Consider the following 19,613-nt stretch of genomic DNA (forward strand, 5'->3'; position numbering starts at 1 on the left):
CGGCGGGCGGCGACCTCACCTTAGCCGCCCGCCGGACCTCAACCTAGTCCGCTAGAATTTTCTACACATACCTTGAAATTTCTTCGAGTCCACCACCTTCACGCCCAACTCCTTCGAGTCGCTGTCCTTGACTCACCCAGTCAACCCATCTCTGAAACCGGTTAATCTCGGCCGCCATGATCACTGTAAAATATGAAAATATGGTCATTTGGACCACTATCCTCAATCTTTCCACTTCCCCTTTAAGAGCAGTCTTATTTCCAAGGCTAACAGAAAAGTTGTTAACAGTGACATTTTCCCCAGTATAATCCTTTGGCACTCCCTTGTTCATCATCACCATTATCATCAATCTATGAAGTTCTTGGGTCACATGGCCTCCCTATGGGTCTCCTCCCAAAGGGCATAACCAATTTCACCATCGACCCCTCCACAGGCCACTTCGAAGTCCGATTACCCGAGGCCTGCAATGCTAAATACGAAACTGACTTTCACTACAACTTCAATGTCTCTGGAACTCTTCGCTATGGTGAGATCGGCCAACTCTCTGGTGTCTCTGCCCAGGACCTCTTCCTTTGGTTCCCCGTCAAGGGCGTTCGAGTCGATGTCCCCAGCTCCGGACTCATTTACTTCGACGTTGGTGTTCTACGCAAGCAATTCTCTCTCTCTTTCTTTGAAACGCCCAGGGATTGTACTCCCGGACATCCTGTTTCCTTGGTTGATCTCGATTTTGTCTTTTTCGCTGATGATGCTCGAAATCGAATTGTTCAGAATCAACCTGATAATGAACTTGGTCAGGAAAGTGTATCCAGGGCTGTTTCTGAAAGCGGGACTGTGAAGACAGAGAGGTAGTTTACAAAGTTCAAGAGCTGACTTGGTGGTTTTTCCTGTTTGCCTTAAAGAGTTCTTAAGCGTGGACCATGCTTCCGTTATGCATGCTTGGTTGCCAAAAATGAGTTGATAGGCATGACAAACATCAGCCTTCCAATCGAGGCTTCGATCGCTGCTCACCTTCACTGTCACCGATCTCCGTCAAGCTCTCAACTCGGATCTTATCCAATGCATCAGAGGAGTTGCTGATGAGTTCACAAAGGAAAATCTCCTTGTTGCTGTAGAAAGTGTTGATGATGAGGCTCAGAAGCTGGTTGATTTCGGCCTGGAAAGAGAAAAACAGCTCGTGCTAGGATTTGAGAAGTGATTCGCTGTAGGAATTTTGGCTTTGGATGAAACCCTTACCATACTCCACTCATTCTCTCCAACTGTTCTAACTTTTTATTTTTATTATTATTATTATATCAAATAATCAATGCACACATGTTTCCCACTAACAGTGTCCACTTTTGACCCAAACCATTTTCAATCCATCATTTCTCCTTCACCTTTTGCACCCCACTCACCGACTCTCTCTCCACTTTATCACATGGGTTTGTCCCTCGCTCTTCTCCATTTGATTTCAAAATCACTTATTTTTATTTATTTTTTCCAAATCATTTTTCCTCTTTTTTAAATACCCCCACTTTATTTTGAAACAATCACACTGATGTTTTTCATATAATCCATCTATAAATATTTTTTATCTATTTTCTTTCTCCCTTGTTTTCTTTCATTTTATTTTTATTTTTTCAACAAAACACTCCCAAAAAAAAAAAAAAAAAAAAACTTGTCATTTCTTCATGCCGGGGATCAACCCCGATCAGCATTTTACACCCAAAAAAAAAAAAAAAAAACAAAACAAAACAAAACAAAAACACACAAAACAACCACATCCACAGGCAGGATTTTTCTTCTCTACTCTGCCGCGGGTCTCTTCTTCTTGCCTCCGTCCTGGACGGCCCTTGACGGTGTTGCCTCCGTGTTTCCCACTCCACTGGGCACGATCACTACTCCTTGCTCCTCCACTGCAGCATATGGCGGCCCTCCAAATCGAAACATAACGGTGGCCTTCCGCTTCAGCTCCTTATTTTCCGCCTTTAGCACACTTATCTCTGCTCGCGCATCCTTATACATGCGTTGGAGCAGAGCCAGTTGGGCGTTTAACTGCTGCACCTCATTTGTCCTACTCTGCAGCCGGTGCGACAAGTTTGTGACCGCAGTCATGGTCTCCACATATGACTTCAATGTCTACTGATTGGCCTCAATATCAGTTTGCACCGCCATTTTTTGCTCCACCGACCGCATCGGAAAGTTCAACGGAGCAAAACCGGAGGTGTTTGGTTGAGGTTCACTGGCCACCGCACCAGTTATCTCTCTTGTTGACTCGTTGAGGTCGGGAAAGAGAGTGAGCAGACCACGGGACGACGAAGCCATTTTCTGGGCAACAGAGTGTTACAGAGTCTCTCTCTCAGAAACGGAAGAGTTTTTCAGAGGATTTTCGCAGGTTTTTGTCTCAGCCTCTGCCTCGGCCTCAGCCTCCGTCTTGGTTAAATAGCCGAGGCAGACACGCGCATCGCGCGCCACTTGACGCCAGACGACAAAACGGGCGTGCAAGCCAAGGTAGTCACGCGCCTCGCCATCATGTCCGGCACACTTTTTTATGGATTGGGCACGCCTTTTGATGGCACGCCTTTTGACAAATTGGGCACACCTTTTGAGGGTGCGACTTTTACAACGGTCCGACATGACTCCATAAACTGTCCCGACATTGATTCCGGTTAGCTTCTCCATCGGTCCGGTGTGACCTCGTCAACTGTCCAGACTTTATCTGCTACAACGGTCTGCCACAACCATCCAGTGTCCTCTACAACGTTATGACACAACCATCCAGTGTCCTCTACAACGTTATGACACACCCATCCAGTGTCCTCTACAACGTTATGACACAACCATCCAGTGTCCTCTACAACGTTATGACACAACCATCCAGTGTCCTCTACAACGTTATGACACAACCATCCAGTGTCTTCACCAACGGTCTGACACGACCATACAGTGTCTCCTATCCTCTTTTATTTTTATGTATTTTCTTGTTTTATTACTCTCTCCAAACTCAAGTTGGTTAGTTCCTCTCCCCCTTGAGTTTGCGGGGGGCTGTTAAAACCTATCACCTACTTCACCCACTTCACCTACTCCACTACACCTACTCCACCCACTTCACCTACTCCACCTACTACCTATTCTTCTCTTCTATATATAGGAATCATTGTAACCATAATAATATACATCAATCAATAATACAATCCATATATATACAATTACAATCCATATATATACAATTCTCTATTTCTCTTTATACATTGATTTCTTACACATTTAGAAAGCCAAGAATAGAGAAAGCCAAATAGACTAGGCTCTGATACCAACTGTAACACACCGGCAGTGCAGAAGCCTTGACAAAGATATGCAAGTCTGTGTGGCGCTAGTTAACTCTCTTCACTAGTCCGCCAATAAAGCTCAAAAGGTTTGCAAAGACAAACAAACACAATATTAGTTAAGTTGATGAGCCACAAGATTGAAGACAAGCCATAAAATAGTAAGCAACAAGCTAAAACTAAAGCAAGCAACAATGGAAAAGTTTTGCACAATTTAAAGGTGAAATGAACTTTTCATTGATCAAAAGAAGGCATTACAATAGTTGAACAATGCACAAAAAGTGCTACAAAAGTTGCCTTACCAATGGCTAGGGTGGGGTACTTTAAAGGCACAAGTGGTTTAGTCCAACACTTGGGTACCCCCTCCTTAATATAGCTTGTTAAGTCATTTCTTAGTTGACAAGAGGAAACATCCACTATATTTGAGGAGTTATAATGAGTTTTTAAAAATTCTGCAAAAAGAGAAAAATTACAATACTCGGATCCAAATCACCTTTAATACTAAGTTATTTACAGAAAAATTTACGGGACAAAAAGACTACATTTAACCTTCCAAAAGTTGGCCTAAAGTTGCTGCTTGGGCTGGCAAGTCTGTGGCCTACTATGGTTGGGTTACTTCATGGCATGCCTTGGGCCTTGGCTTGCACTTGCACCAACAACTTTTTGGGCATGTTTTTGGCTCTCCAAATGGCACAGATGAGTGTGGCATCAAGGTGTTGACCCTTGGATGGGCGCACCTTGACATCAGGCCAAGGAGGGCTTGGGCTTTGTTTTGAAAGACTTACCCCGCGTTGGGGACACATTGGGGATGACTGGGCAATGCTCCGGTGCTGAAGTATTGGGTCAAAATGCTGAATTTTGGATCAAAAGTTGGCCATTCTTCACTTTGTTGAGTTCTTAGGCTGCTGATTGGACCTTTTTCAGACTTGAACTAATATGCCAAGCCCCTGAGGTCCTTGGGCTTTGCTGTAGAAGCTGTGACCATGGCGTTTTTGTGCTGTTTGTTGCTGAAGAGTGCCAAAATGGACTGAGCTAAAGTTTTTATGGCATGTGAGGGTCCCAAGCCACTCTAACGTTGTGTTTGGTTGAGGGATTTGGAGAGGGATTTGGAAAAGAAAAGGGAAAAGGTGTGTGAAACTAGGTGAAATATAGATATGTTTTATTCACATTTCACCCACCTTTTCTATTTCCCTTTCCAAATCCCTCCTCAAATCCCCCAACCAAACACAGCATAAGAGTCTTGGCCTTTGTATTACAAGTTAAGGTCAACCATTTGGAGAGTTGTCACTGAGACCCTTAGAGCCCAAAATGCCGAATGGGGCACTTGGGCCGAATTGCGGAGTTGCCTATCCACACTATGGTCTTGGGCTTATTTCAAGAGTTGAGCCCAATTATTCAGTGGCTATAGTTGACTGAACTTGCTGATTTGCTTAATCCAAAGGGATAAAGTGATGAAATGGGTCTCTTCGGCCTAATTTGCCAAGGTGCCAAATTACATTAGAACTTCATTTTTTAGGGGCTTGGCTCGTCTAAATGTCACCTTAAGAGGCCTTGAAAATTTGATTGGGCTGCAGGCCTATGAACCGAATACCGAGAGAGAGCCAATTTCTGTATGCTGACTGACCCAAAAAATAGTGGCCATGTTTACTGAAAATTTGATTCCAAAAGTGATAGCAATAGGCACTTTTGTTAGTCTATACAATATTTTAGTGCAACTGCCCTTATCCCCATCAATGGTAACACAGACTTCTTGCCTAACATGAAATCAAAGCCTTTTGAATTTGTTGCTTTTTAAACTTGGTTGCATCTATAGGTCTTTGTTTAATTGCCACTTGCAGATTGAGTTCGGCTGTGGTGATTCATGACCATCATTTGCTATACTAACACTTGTTCCACATTTGGACTTAATGGATTTTACAGCTTAGCTATTATCAAATTTAACATTAAATTTTTTCGATCCATCTAAGTAGCAAAATTCAAATTCCCTTATTGATCAATTACTAGAAGCGGGTAAAATACAAGAATGATTGTCTTGATGATGGTCATACCAGTAGTTATTTAATTTTTTTTCCCTTTTGTTTATTTATTTGTATTTTTTGACAACTCCACTAGTACCTGTCACATGCTAGTAAAATTCTATAGACAAATATTAGATTAGCCCGATATTTATACATTCTAGCGAAGTTATATACATACCTTGACAGCTGCACATTAGCTTATGTAATTTTAGTTATAGTATGCATTTGAGATTCTACTCTTATGTGCTATATTGACAGGAAGTTCCTTAGCTTTCAGGTTGATAACTTGGAATTTCTGAGGGAAATGAGGATCAACCCAATAAAGGTTGGTTTTTTTAATTTGGCAATAGATTACACTAGTAGTTCTATTATACATATTATAGTTCCCGCAATCCCTCTTGTTTTACTTGTTTTTGTTCTGATAACCATAATTTTGGTTATATTTTCTAGTCTTTCTTATGTTCATGTGACATAGAATAATTATGTGTGTGCTTGCTTACACATGCACATGCGCTCCAAAAATTTACAGTATTCCTAAATTATCCACTAACCCCATGTATCTGGAAGGACTTCTGCTCTCACCTTTGTAGTGAAATAATTCTTCTTTGTTGCTTGTGACATTTTGGTTGGCATAAATTGTAGGTTGCCAAAGCATTAGTGGAAGTGTTTGCTGAAATGATTTTTGTCCATGGCTTTGTGCATGGAGATCCACATCCCGGTAATATATTGGTTGCTCCAGAAGGACCAAACGGCTTTTGTTTAGGTATGTCCTGATTCATGATTTTAAGTTTACCAATTTTTATTCCAGATGATTAAAATATACTCTGTTTTCATTTAGGAACATGCTTACCTTTTGTCATGACCAATATATAATGCAGTTCTTCTAGATCATGGGATCTACAAACAGTTGGATGAAGAATTCAGACTGGACTATTGTCAACTCTGGAAGGCTTTGATTCTTCAGGACTCGAATAAAATACAGCAGCTTGCTGAACGCTTTGGTGTTGGGAAGTACTCAAGATACTTACCCCTCATATTCACAGGTAGAACGACTGAGAGGTATTCATTCTTTTCCCCCTCTGGTTGGAGGAGGTTGAGTTGATACTCAACTATAGTCTTGATAGAAAATATACCTATTATTAGCATACCTTTTCCAGGATGTGCCACGTGATAAGATAATCACCCATCAGTGTAAATTTTAGTGAAAACTGATTTTTGAAAGAATCACTTTTTATTGGAGATACCAATGCATGTGATGCAATGAGTGAATAATACATACCTGGGAATGAATTTAACACATCATTTGATGCAACATTGTCAAAATTTATCCTACCAATTTACTGCAATCTGCTTTCATATGTTATTTTCTGTACTTAGCGTATTTTTTTTTTAAATAACCTGATTGGACTACATTTATGTTATTCAACCACGCCTGATTGAATTCTGATGTCATACTTGTAACACGAAGAAAGAGGAAAATTAGGTGTGAAGTACCTAATTCATGTACCATGGGTGACTCAATACATTCTTGACATTTGTAGTTCTTCATTTAGTGAAGCCAGTACTGTGTATACTACGAAAATTTATAAGTTGTTGGGTTCTCAATAGCTTGCTTAATCCGATCAACCAAAAAAAAAAGGTACTTAATCTTCAACCAGAAAAAGGGGGAAAAACGAAAGAAGCTTGCTTAATAGAGATAATTCAGCTGATTGATGAATAAGAGTTCTCATTGACCCTCTTAATCTTGATAAGTCAATTATTCTTTTATGTGAAATTCATTGAAGATCTGAGTAATATTCTAAGTTTATTTGTGCATGCTAATTAACCATAACCAGCCTTTAATGTCCTATTTTATTTCAAAACCCTACACTGCATACCAAAACTTTTTTTGCCTATCTGTTTATAATTTCAACAAGGTTTCTCCTTCAAGTCTTCTCCATAATTACCCTTAAAACTGAACCGATTTAGCCCTTATTCTGTCAGTAAGCCTAATCTCACCTTCTCAAATTTGAACCAGAGAATCATAATATTTGATGGCATCCTCCTATCCGTTGAAAGGGTTACTCTACATGAATTTTCAAGACAAGAAATAAAAGTGCTTGGAATTCACAACCACAAGCTGTTGAAAGTATATTTCACCGCTTGCAACTCATGGCCAGAATTGAATAGAGTACAAACTGGACCTCCCTAGGCTCAATAGGAATATGTTTCACCACTTGGAATTCACAGCCACAATCAACTGGTGGGCTTGGTTAGGTGAGGAAAATAACCAAGAAATCAACAATGAAGATGGAATCCATCTCACTAGACATATATCATAAGGTCACATAACAATTAGAACGTAAAGGACGTGACATAGAAAATCAACTGGATGACGGGATTGAATGAGTCCCTTGTGGCGTGGGTACTGGAAAGGCCTAAACTTTTGGGATGCCACTTGATCTGATGAAGAAAATATGCCTGGAAATTGCTAACACAGCTTTTGTTGAATCGCTCTTGCCCATGTAAACTTTCTTTGATTAGTCTCTCTATCCGAGATTGCTTCATGAAGGCAAAATTGGAAGTAACAGCATTTATTATGAGATAGCATTGAGTTACAGCTCTCTAGGACTGACTAATCTCCCATGGAACCAAGGGTTGCGATGAAATTGAGATTAAAGAACAATGTTCTGTTTATGTTATTGCATCACTTGATATAATAATTTTAGTCTCTTGCAATTGAAATATCTGGTTACTTTGACAGTTAAGACAGTGATGTCTAAATCTACGTTATAACTTTGTATTTGACAGTAAATCTGCTCTTGGAAGAGGAATGTCAGCTGAAGAGAAAAAGAATCTAAAGCAGGAGTTGAAGTCTTTAAAGATAGAGGATTTATCTTCATTTATGGAATCTCTACCCTCTGACTTTCTAATGATATTGCGCACTGAGTATGGAAAATGTTCCTTTTCCTATTCTTTTTTATTTTGAAAAGATCATGATTCTGGAAGCAGTACTCCGTCCATCACTCTTCTTATGTGTTTCTTGTGTTTCAGCGGGATTCTAAGGTCTTTACTTAGCAAGTTAGGTGCTCCACAACGGGTCCGGCTGCTAACTTATGCTAAATATGCACTTTATGGGCTTTCTCCAAAGTTGAATCCTGAATCTGGTAAAAATTGACACAAAGTCGCACAATTTTGATCTAGACTCGGCAATTTTAAGGATAGTCTCTGATTGATGCAACGATGGAATGTTATTGAAATAAAATAAAATATGTGATTTGGTTCGAAATATGTTCATTTTCACTGTCAATCCATAGAATAGGACTAGAAATAAATGCACACGCACACGCACACACACACGCACACACACGCACACGCACACACAAACGCAAGCACAAACACAAACACTGAGATAGTTTTGTCAAGCAGATGGATTAATTGATTTAAAACCTGTTTCTGTTATGTTTTGCAGATCTTGGGGCGAAAGTGTTCTCATCCAGATTTATGGCAAACATGAGTTACCTTCAATTGAGACTTGTTCTAGGTAAGTTTGCATACGTGTCATTTCTTACTCTACAATCAGCCTGTCTGGAGAGAATACTTGAGTGGCTTATTATTTCTCATTTTTCAGAGGTACTGGAGTTTCTTTCTTGGATTGAGGAAGTCAAACATTCATTCGTCCAGAGGTTTAAACAGATTCTTATTTCAGCTGGTTATCTTGTTAGAAATTTGTTAACCCTTTCTGCCCTAACCCCATGATTTAGTAGTAAAGGTGTCTCCAATTACAATTGGAATGTTTGTTCAATGCCCCAACTATAATTTGGTGGAAGGCAAGCTGCAAAATGTGTCATCATTTAGAAACATTGCAAGCCCCACCATTTTAAAAATTGTGTACAAGTTGCATATTGATGAACTCCAAAATATGTTTAAACTCGATTTTATTTTTTATTTTTTTTTACGTACAATCACACTTGACTTGTATAACATGACTAGTTTGATTTACGTTACAGTCATGTGGGAGACATATATACAACCAGAGTGGGAGAGATGAGTATAACTAAAGTCTATTTATAGTCGTCTCAAGAACTGGTGAATGCTCTGGTGAAGTATTGATTGTTGGGTTTTGTCTTTGTACACTTAGGCCACACAATCATCCTTGTAAAGCCAGAACCTAAATCGGACTAGCAGATAATCATAAACAAAGAAACCAACCCTTGCTAACAGCTGAACCAAACAGACCTCTGGTGACCTAAAAGAGAGTTTGATTTTAAGAACTCAATAAAAGCAACTGAAGGGGGATGCCACAGCTACCTTCTTGGAGACGAGGATATGATGTATATGAAAGTGGCCGAAGAGCAACTATGTCTAAGGCATCCCTTGAGCGAAAAAACCAAAAAATGGCAAACTAGTCCGTTCTTGGCTAGACTGCATGGTTTGGTTTGATTTTTCATGATATATGGTTCGATCTTGATTCTTAAAATAGGTGAATCATATTTTATAATTCGATTTGTGGTTTTTGTAATTACAGATCCAGTTTAGAATAGAATCAGACCATTTATATATAAAATTTGTTACTTATCATAAAAACTTTTAGTATCAAATATATATACTAAGTTGTAATTCTCTATTCTTGCAAGTGTATCTTGTAACAATCATCTAAACAACTCTTAATTTGTGAACAATATTTGGGATCATGTTGTAAATGATGGCAAAGTTATTAAAAACCGTGGTTCTAAATGGAATCGAATTGTGTTTTACTAATTCAGTCTGATTTGGTTCCAAGACTCCAAAAAAAAAAAAAAAGATTTGGTTCCAAGATTTTCTTGGAATCACAAGTAATAATTACTCTTAAATCGAATTAATCCCAACTATATTCACACATAACAATTTCTCGTAGTTGAGATTATTTCGTCTAGTTGCTTAGAGTGAATTGTCTCAAGCCTGTAGATATTTTCTACTTATCCACCGGTGTTAGTTTTGGGCACACTGGTACCACCCTTCTGTTGAAGGTCCAAGGAGAAAAGAAACCACTTTGCAACATTATATATAAACAAAAAGCATCCAGAAACATTGATAATTCCATAGCAGGGGAAGGATTCTGCAACAACAGGAACAAAAAGATGGCCCTCAGCATCTCAATAAGGATCTTTTGTTTCTCAAAAAAATAAATAAATAAGGATCTCTTGGTTTTGTTTTGCTAAGATATCAGTATTCAACCCCAAACTCCCAACTGATGGCCAATAGCCCAAATCCAAGGCAGTTAAAATTTGAAATGAAAATCCATATGGCTTACCATGTTCATCTTTTACAATCATCCTTCAAATGCTTGACTGTTTCCCCTTTAAAGATTTGTTAAGAGAGGCCTTTTACAAGCATATCAATATAAACATTCTCAGGGCAGCTATGTAACATGTAATATATATATATATATATATATCAAATCTCATGAAATTTGTATAATTTTTAATGCCAATATGAAAGGATTTGAAGTTGAAGTTACTATAGACAGTAGCAGAGGTGCAAAGGTAGAATAAGCACTAGTATTTGCAAAACCTAAAGAAGCAAGTAAACCTATATCCCCAAATAAATATATTACTTTATTAAATTTCGGTCCCAATAGGAAAAACAGACTAAACTGTATTTTGACAACATTGGTAGTACCTTGAGGATTTCGATCATGTCTCGAGTTTTTCAATTCCAGCAAATCATGAAACATATATTATAGGCCAAAATAACTGAATTTCGATTCAAGATGAGAAATGCAAAACAAAGTAGCAAATCAAATTAAGATTATCTTGAATAACTTTGCTTAATAGCAATTAGAAACCACAAGTTCCCAGCTGCCCCACCTCAAAAGAAAAAACCAAAAAAAGAAAGAAAAGAAAAGAAGCTAGCCAAATCTTCTCTTGCACTCATTTATTCTTCTTGGTGGAATCCGAAACACTGGAAAATGCCTATCACAGTCTTTCAATTGCCTATCTGGACCTACAACCAAAAATTGAGTGAGACAATGGGAAATCTACCAACCCAAAGAAATAAAATAAAATGAGAGAGGATCCAAGCAACTCCCAGGTATTGTATAGTGAGGAATTAAAAAATAAATAAATAAATAAATAAATAAATAAATAACTTGGAAAACAACAAAACAATTTGCTCCAAAACTTTATTGCACTATAGCAATAAATCAAGCAAAATACGCACTTACAATTATGCTTAACAAGAAAGTCTAGCTCTCAGCTCATCTGCCACAGCATCGATGAACTCTTCAGTATTCAGATATTTGTCTCTGGTAAGCCTGTACCATGTATGAAAAGTTGTTATGCATGAAATCAAGTCAAGGAAAATGTATTCAAGGAATACCCACTAAGGGTCACTTACTTAGTTCCATGGATTAATAGTGCAAGATCCTTGGTCATCTTCCCAGACTCCACAGTTCCAATACAAGCTGCTTCAAGTTTCTCAGTGTAGTCCAGGAGCCTAGGATTGTCATCCAACTTTGCTCTGTTATCATGAAAACAGTTTGTTCATTCACTACATAAATTTATGAATCCAAAAAGATGCAAAACATCATACACAGACAAAATTTGTGGAAGTAAAAATTATCTTTCCATTAACAAGTCAAAAAATAAATAAATAATAATAATAATCGTCATTCCATACCTGTGTGCAAGCCCTCGAGACCATGCAAAGATTGAGGCTATGCTGTTTGTGCTGGTTTCACCACCTTTCTGGTGAACCCTGTAATGGCGAGTAACAGTGCCATGGGCAGCTTCAGCTTCTATAGTCTTTCCATCAGGGCATACCTGAACCCAATTCATAGCCCATCAAAATCCAATATACGGATTCACACATGAAGAAAACAAATGTAACAGAGCGAGAAAGAAATTATTTGATCGGCAGAGTTCAGTAATATTTGCAAGAAATAAAAATGAATTTAAGAACAAGACAAGGGTGGAGAAACTAGAAAAAAAATTGGAGGGTGAATAGAAAATCACAAAAACAGAAGATATATATAATCACACTAAAAAATTGGGACCCCGAAAAGGGCCAATCACAAAGACGTAAATAGAATAAGCATCTTTTGAAAAGCAAACATACCAGTACAGAGGTCATCAAACCAAGAGATCCAAACCCTGTAAGAATGCAGCCAGAAAATTGAGATCAAACAAAGCACTCATCGCTTAAACCAAAACAACATTTCATTCAGTAACCCATTCTATTCAGGTCCAAAAAGTAAAGTCACAGAATTACAAGGATATGCATAATTGTTGTTACTTTGAGGTCCTGAAGTTTCAAAATACAAACCTTGTGCTAAGAAATCACTCTGCACATCTCCATCATAGTTTTTGCATGCCCATACATAACCTCCTTCGCTCTTAAGGGCATAAGCAACCATATCATCAATGAGACGGTGTTCATACCTATCAATTTAATCATTTTAAATCCATGATGTAAGGCATTTACCAGAAACTGAAAAACATGCTTGGATTGAATAGTCTACTCACCATATCCCAGCAGTCTCATACTTCGATTTCCAGTTGGCTTCATACACTTCTTGAAATATGTCCTTGAATCTTCAGCAAAAAGAGAGAATAAGAACAAGGTTACACACAGTGAAAATAGGTGTCCGAAAACATGGATGCAGCAACATTAGGACAAGTTTAGACATGAGAGTGAACTAAATCAAATCAACAAGCTCCCCAGGAGTTGCCACAAGATTAGAAGTGCACAAGGCAATTAAAAAAAAGAAAAAGAAAGAAAGATAATACAAATATAACAAGCCAAGCAAGCAAGTTGCATACCTTCCGTCATATTTCTTAAGAATAGTATTCTTTGTGCTAAGATAAAGAGGCCACTTCTTCTGGTAAGCAGTGTTCATTGAAGCCTCAGCAAAAGCTTGAATGGACTGTGTTTCAAGATAGAAAAGTAAATTTAGTTACCCGCCGCAATCTAGAAAGCAACTTCAACATACCACGAAAGAATTTGCAAACTCAAACCTCATCAGTGTTGTACATAGACAAAGCTACACCCCCAGCACCGGTAAAGTTGTAAACCTCCAACTCCATCTTTTCATCTTTTCCTTCTGGTACTGCATACATGTTGAGCACCTTTTATCATAAAAACAATTCTTTAAAACCTAGGAACAAGGAAGTAACAAAATATGGTTGGGAGAATTTTTTTTACCAAACACCAACTTGAGTTTTCCAGGTCCTTTGATGACTGCATCAGTTGCTTTGTATTGATCTCCAAATGCATGCCTTCCAATGCATATAGGCTTTGTCCACCCTGAAAACAATAGCAACTATTATTGCACTACTATATCATACAAGAGAATGAAAGCAGCAATGCAATCAATATTACGTACCTGGGATGAGCCGAGGGACATTTTTGCAAATAATTGGTTCTCTGAAGACTGTGCCTGCAGCAAGTGCCAATAATAATAGGCTGTCAACAATGAATACATCATACAATTAACAGTTACAAATCATGAACCACTACCAAGTTCACCAACCATTCAGAATGTTCCTAATGGTCCCATTAGGACTCTTCCACATCTGCTTCAAAGTAAACTCCTTCATACGAGCTTCATCTGCAAATTACCATACCATGGGCAATTAAAATCTTGTCAGTGCACAATTAAAATTTTGAGGATTCAAACAGTTTATTCCTTGGCAGTTGAACTCAGCCATGTGTACCTGGAGTAATGGTTGCACACTTGATTGCTACATTGTACCTATAATTACAGTTACACTCCCCAGATATCAAGACAAGAAGTAAAAAGGATACAACACAGGAAAGCAGTTCACAACCCAAAAATTTTAACCAGAGCAAAAATGGTAATGGTGAGAGAGAGAGAGAGACAGGAAGTAGTGGGTTCAGAACTTCTGAAAAATCTTACTTAAGAGTAGCTTCTGCACTTTCAACAGTAACTTTATCATCAGTGGCATCACGGTGAGGAAGACCAAGGTCAAAGTATTTTATATCCAACTCCACAAAGGGGAAAATAAGCTGCAATATATCAACAAAATTATAATTTATAAATATAAGCAACTGTTTCAGTATTTAAAACAAAAGAGGGGGAAAAACTTGAAAGCATATCAGTATACAAAAATGAACTAAGAAAGTATACTACCTTATCCTTTATCGATTTCCAGAAAACTCGAGTCATCTCATCTCCTGCATCATAGAACAAAAACAATAATATAAGCTGGAAAAAGAAAGAGAATTTCATTTTGTACATGAACCAGTGGCAATTTCCAAGTCACATTGAGTATTACCACTAAACACATCAACTATCTTTCTATTTTCAACAGATAATTTCAATCAGAGTACTTTCTGCTTGAGGGATTTTCTTAGTTGTTTAGCATTTCAAACTCCTTTCAACTCTTGCCAAATCAAATTCAGAAAATAAAAAAATGAATTAGGCAAAAGTCTTCATCATAAAGGCCAAAGAATCTCCACCAGCCTTAACAAAGATATGAAGAACATTAAAATCCATGGTCATAGCTTCTGCTATGATGCAAGCATGTTGATTGTTAATAAAAGCTATGAACTAACATAAGTGTTGTTAAAGATCCACATTCTGTGGTCAAGCCACTCACATAATGGTAAAAGGTGTCCCATACACACTATTATAGCCCCCCACCCCTAAGATGGGTTGGCCATGCCAGTTGAAGTGGCCTATTCACTGATAATAATAAGGCAGCAACTTAACTGTTTCTGGTACAAGGCTAGATGAAGAAAATATGAAATGTAGGATACTCTAGTATTTAGGGATGTAATCAATTCGGTACGGTCGGTATTTAGGTAAAAAATTGCACCGAACCAATAATGTCAGTTTTATTATTTTGAACACCAACACAGACCGCTTATCCCATCAAATTACACCAAACCAAACCGATTGAAACGGTTCGGTTCGGTGCGGTGTAATTGGTTTAGAATCTTTCAAACTTGAACCACTTTTAAATATAATCACTAATCTATATAAAAATATTAAATTAGTTATTTGTCCACCATTTTAAACATATCCAATCCATCCATTTAATAAATACTTTCAATTCCTACATTAACAAAAATAAAAACAAAAAAAAAGTAAAAAAAATACTAAGGGTTCGTTTGGTTTGTATTTCTGAAAAAATTTTGGGAAATTTTCTCTACAAATAAGTTTTTAAAAGTAATCAAACCAAACAAATTTTTCCAAAAAAATTTCTCAAAACTTATAAACCAAACAAGTTTTCCAAACAAATCTCTCTCTCACACACATCAAATCAATCACTTTTTCCAAAATTCTCTCTCAAAATAATTTTTTAAAACATCTTTTGAAAAAAACCAAACCAAACAACTTTTCGTACTTTTTATCTCTAAAACACATCTCTCAAACATAAACCAAACATACCCTAAGATTTCAAGAATAATGAGTTAAAATTAAAATTATATATAATAAGAGTTTACAAGCTTAGGTTATAAAGATGATAAGGTTAATAATTTATTATACTAATTAATATCATTATATTATTAGATTATATATATTATAAATACAATATATGTTGAAGCGGTCGGTTTCAGTTTAATTCAATGCACAAGGTGAATACAGCCAATTTAAAAATCAAATTTAAAAATCGCACAAACCGATTCTTGTTAAAAAGCAAACCAAATATAGCCAATTTGGTTGGTTTTTTTGATTTTTCTTACATCCCTACAAGTATCTATCGATTAGCATGTAGGATGTTACTGCAAATGGCTGACTAACAGAAACAACTAAATTTTGATAGCATTCTGAAATGTCTACTTAATATTAGGAAGTATATAATGATTAGCATGTATTTCAAGCATGCACCATAGCTAAGAAAAACAAAACAAGATTCTCATCAGCATATTAATGATTAGAAGGGGCATCTAATAGAATCATCAAGATTGATATCTGCAGGCATTTACTTAATATTTCACACATCAATATGTAACCTATAAGCTCAAGTCAATCATTTGCAATCTACTAACTAAAGAGAATAAATGTAGAAAATTCAGATTAAAATACTAATGAGTATGATGAAAAATCAATTTAAAATCTTAATACAAAATAATCATGGCATTTCATCTACTTTTTCTATTTCCCTTTCCAAATCCCTTCCCCAAATTCCCCCACCAACCTAACAAAGCATTAGTGCTTCAGTGTCTTTCTAGTGTTACTAGAACCAGAACAAAACAGTACACCAAGCACAAATAAATCAGAACACAATATTCTGTATCCACCGTTCGACAATGCAAAAGACAAAAACTGTAAAGTTTAGTCACAAACGCATGTACATATATCAGTGTCTATCTATAACAAACGCATGTACATATATCAGTGTCTATCTATAACTAGTTTACATTGTTAATAGGATCCTTGTAGAAATAGAAGGATTTCAAATAACTACTTTTACATTGTTCTTTTAAATCCATCACAAGTTCACAACAATACATGGATTTGAAATGAAGGGATTTGATGATCAACGTCATAAAATTATAGGAAGGTTGATTGATGGGTATAGATTGATAATTCTAAAGTAAAGGCTGCATAGAGATATAGGAAAGATGCATTTTGTTAATATTTTTGTACAAGAAGAATCACTCACGAAAGGATTTCAAATAACCATGTTCACTTATTTCAAATCCATTGTTGAAAATCCATACCTCAAATATTACACTGAATCAAATGCTATACTCCTTGAATGAGTAATACTAAATCTATTCATTTCAAATCCACGTATCCAAATGAAGCCTTAAATTCATATCTAAACTATCAAATATAAATTTGAACTACTCAAATAGTGTGAAATCCTTTCATTTCAAATCAATAAATCAAAACAGAACGTAAAGTTCGATAACAAAAGTACATATATCAGTGTGAAAAATGCTTGGGAGCACTAAAAAGGGGCACTAATGATGTGTTAGTGGGCCCTGCCCACTTTCTATGCCTTGTTTTTGTTTTTGTTTTTTTTTTTATTTTTTTTGCCATTCCTAATGCATTAGTGACGTATTTTTTAGTGGTCTAAATCATTGTTGTATCAGTGTCTATCTACAAATTCACAAATAAAAATCAGATCTTGCTCACTGACTTCTCACAAATCAGAAGGGACCCACCAATCTTTCTCGGATTGGGAAAAAGGGATGTTAAGAGTTAACAGTTATCAGATTCATTCCATTATAAATTCAATTTAATCAAAACAAAAAGGCCGGTGATTCATGAAGTTGCTTCGCATACACCATAGAATGCGAATCAGTGATCTATATTCAAGTGAGTAAGAAGAAAGTAATAGAAGATCAGATCTATATCTGGATATCAGAGAACTACAGAGATCGGACAATCGGAACTGAGAAAACGAAGATTGCAAAGAGAGAGAAGGATATGATATCTCACCATCCATCTCAACGATGGGGTTGGCGACCTTGATCTTCTCGAACGCCATTTTCTCTCTCTAAACGTACAAACGCGACTGATCAAGATAGAGAGAGAGAGAGAGAGAGAAAGAGACTGATGAATATCTCCGCCGGCGAGAGCAGAATGGGAGGGAGAAGACAGAAAGAAGTATAAACAGAGACGCACCTTTAAAAGAGCGAGTGGTCACACAATTACACTTTTGTCCTTCTAGGTGGTTTAAATTTACCCAATTACCACTTTGTCAAAATTTCTTATTTGGCAAATTATGATTCCTACCTTTTATCTTTTATTTTGTATCATTTTGATTTTTACATTTTTAATTGATTTAAATTTTAAATTTTGTGTTAAATCAGTTTAATTGATAATATCATTCAGTATATTTGATTTCTGTTTTTTTTAAATTGAGTATTTTTTTTTCTTTTTCTTTTTTGTTTTTAGTGAATATTTTTAAAATTTTAAGTAATTTTTTTTACTTTTTTAGATGCACCTTAATTAAATATATCTATATAGTAAAATACACAAAAATATGAAAAATATACTGAATTTTCGTATTTTTTTTATTTTTGGTATTTAGTAAAATTTTTTAAAAAAAAAATCACAAATATTATACTTTTTAAGTGTATTTATGTTAGGTGTGTCTAAAAATTAAAAAAATTACTTAAAATATTTTAAAAAATCAGTGAAAACAAAAAATGCGAAAAATGAAAAAGTAAAATTTTTTAAAAAGTGAATTCTAAAAACTGAAACAAAACAGAGTGATTAGAATTTTTTTTATGAAAAATTATCAATAAATTGATTGAGATTAACTTACTACATCTTAGTAAGTTTATAATTGTACATTTAAAAATACGATATATGATACTTATATATGTATTTTTCATAAAAAAAATTATAAAAGTAATAATTAGTTAGATCAAATTGATATTAAATTATAATCATAATCAAAATTAAATCAATTAAAAATATAAGAACTAAAATAATATAAGAATCAAAATATAAAATTTATAATAGTAATTTGTCCATTCTTATTTAATAACTCAATTATTGCTTTTAATTTTAATACCGTGTTTGACGCAAGCTATAAAAGTCAATTTTTGGATAAAAAATTAAATGGTCAATAAATTAGTTTATTTTCAACTAAAAAAGTTAGATATTGCATTAATTTTTTTACTCATAAAAAAAAAAAAATAGTAACTTTCCGAACACAATTTAACTTTTTTAACTCTTCAAAAAGTCAAAAAAAAATTACAAGGAAAAAGCTAAACACCAAACCAGCTCATATATCCCTTTCCTTTCCTTTATTTTATTTTATTTGACTATTGTCTTTATTTTTAACATTAATTAAAGCATCTTTAACGGTAATAGGCATTTTATTTATCTAAATATTACTATAAAGTATATATTTTATTTTGCTTATCAATTATTTTATGTTTTTACTCCAACCATGCTCTTTATTTTAGCTATTTATCCAAATACTATTAATTTTATAGAATGCCACGTCAACAACAAAGATGGAGGGAAATGATCCTAATGATTGAATACATTTTGCCTAGTGTTGAAGGCTAGCCACATGTAGCTAGCGAATATGAGTTGAGCCAAAATGCCTAATCATATGCCTAGTGCATTGGAATTGAAAAAAGTGAATCACACTAGGCATTTTAACTAACAAGTATTATATGCCTAGTGCATTGGAGATGCTATTTGGTTTTAGTTTTCTGAATTCAATTTTCTAAAAATTAAGTTTTTTTATTTTTCGTGTTTTTTTTTTATTTTTGATGAATATTTTTAAAATTTTAAGTACTCTTTTACTTTTTTAGATGCATCTTACTTAGATGTATCTAAATAGTAAAATATTTGTGAAAAAATATTTTAAAAAATTTATAAATACAC

At 35.6% G+C, this 19,613-nt stretch overlaps 2 protein-coding genes across 5 annotated transcripts in view; one reads left to right on the top strand and one right to left on the bottom strand.

Moving 5' to 3' along the window:
• The window catches only part of LOC114294894 (Protein kinase superfamily protein), a 41,066-nt gene extending 31,799 nt beyond the window's left edge, over positions 1-9,267 (top strand). For 2 of the 4 annotated variants that reach the window (XM_028239085.2, XM_082866973.1), the window contains 7 exons: positions 5,601-5,648; positions 5,966-6,086; positions 6,202-6,382; positions 8,114-8,251; positions 8,357-8,469; positions 8,775-8,846; positions 8,934-9,267. In XM_028239085.2, coding sequence (XP_028094886.2) covers positions 5,601-5,648; positions 5,966-6,086; positions 6,202-6,382; positions 8,114-8,251; positions 8,357-8,469; positions 8,775-8,846; positions 8,934-9,061 — 801 coding nt within the window. In that variant the 3' untranslated portion in view covers positions 9,062-9,267. Of the gene's footprint in view, positions 1-5,585; positions 5,649-5,965; positions 6,087-6,201; positions 6,383-8,113; positions 8,252-8,356; positions 8,470-8,774; positions 8,847-8,933 lie in introns of all 4 variants that reach the window. The other 2 variants (XR_014327927.1, XM_082866971.1) reach the window with 2 other exon arrangements.
• Positions 9,268-11,024: 1,757 nt separating this feature from the next.
• Positions 11,025-17,988, bottom strand: CICDH (cytosolic NADP+-dependent isocitrate dehydrogenase). Its single transcript, XM_028239086.2, has 16 exons — positions 17,703-17,988; positions 14,436-14,479; positions 14,202-14,311; positions 13,999-14,036; positions 13,815-13,892; positions 13,668-13,721; positions 13,487-13,588; positions 13,300-13,391; positions 13,105-13,208; positions 12,808-12,876; positions 12,608-12,723; positions 12,401-12,435; positions 11,963-12,105; positions 11,681-11,803; positions 11,508-11,597; positions 11,025-11,287 (listed from the first exon to the last, which is right to left on the bottom strand). Exons 1-15 carry the CDS (start codon positions 17,749-17,751, stop codon positions 11,516-11,518), a joined length of 1,239 nt encoding a protein of 412 aa, XP_028094887.1. The 5' UTR covers positions 17,752-17,988; the 3' UTR covers positions 11,025-11,287; positions 11,508-11,515.
• Between the last annotated feature and the right edge of the window lie 1,625 nt (positions 17,989-19,613).

The sequence above is a fragment of the Camellia sinensis genome, chromosome 4, assembly GCF_055761805.1.
Source record: "Camellia sinensis isolate YWXY chromosome 4, ASM5576180v1, whole genome shotgun sequence".
NCBI classification, from domain to species: Eukaryota; Viridiplantae; Streptophyta; class Magnoliopsida; order Ericales; family Theaceae; genus Camellia; species Camellia sinensis.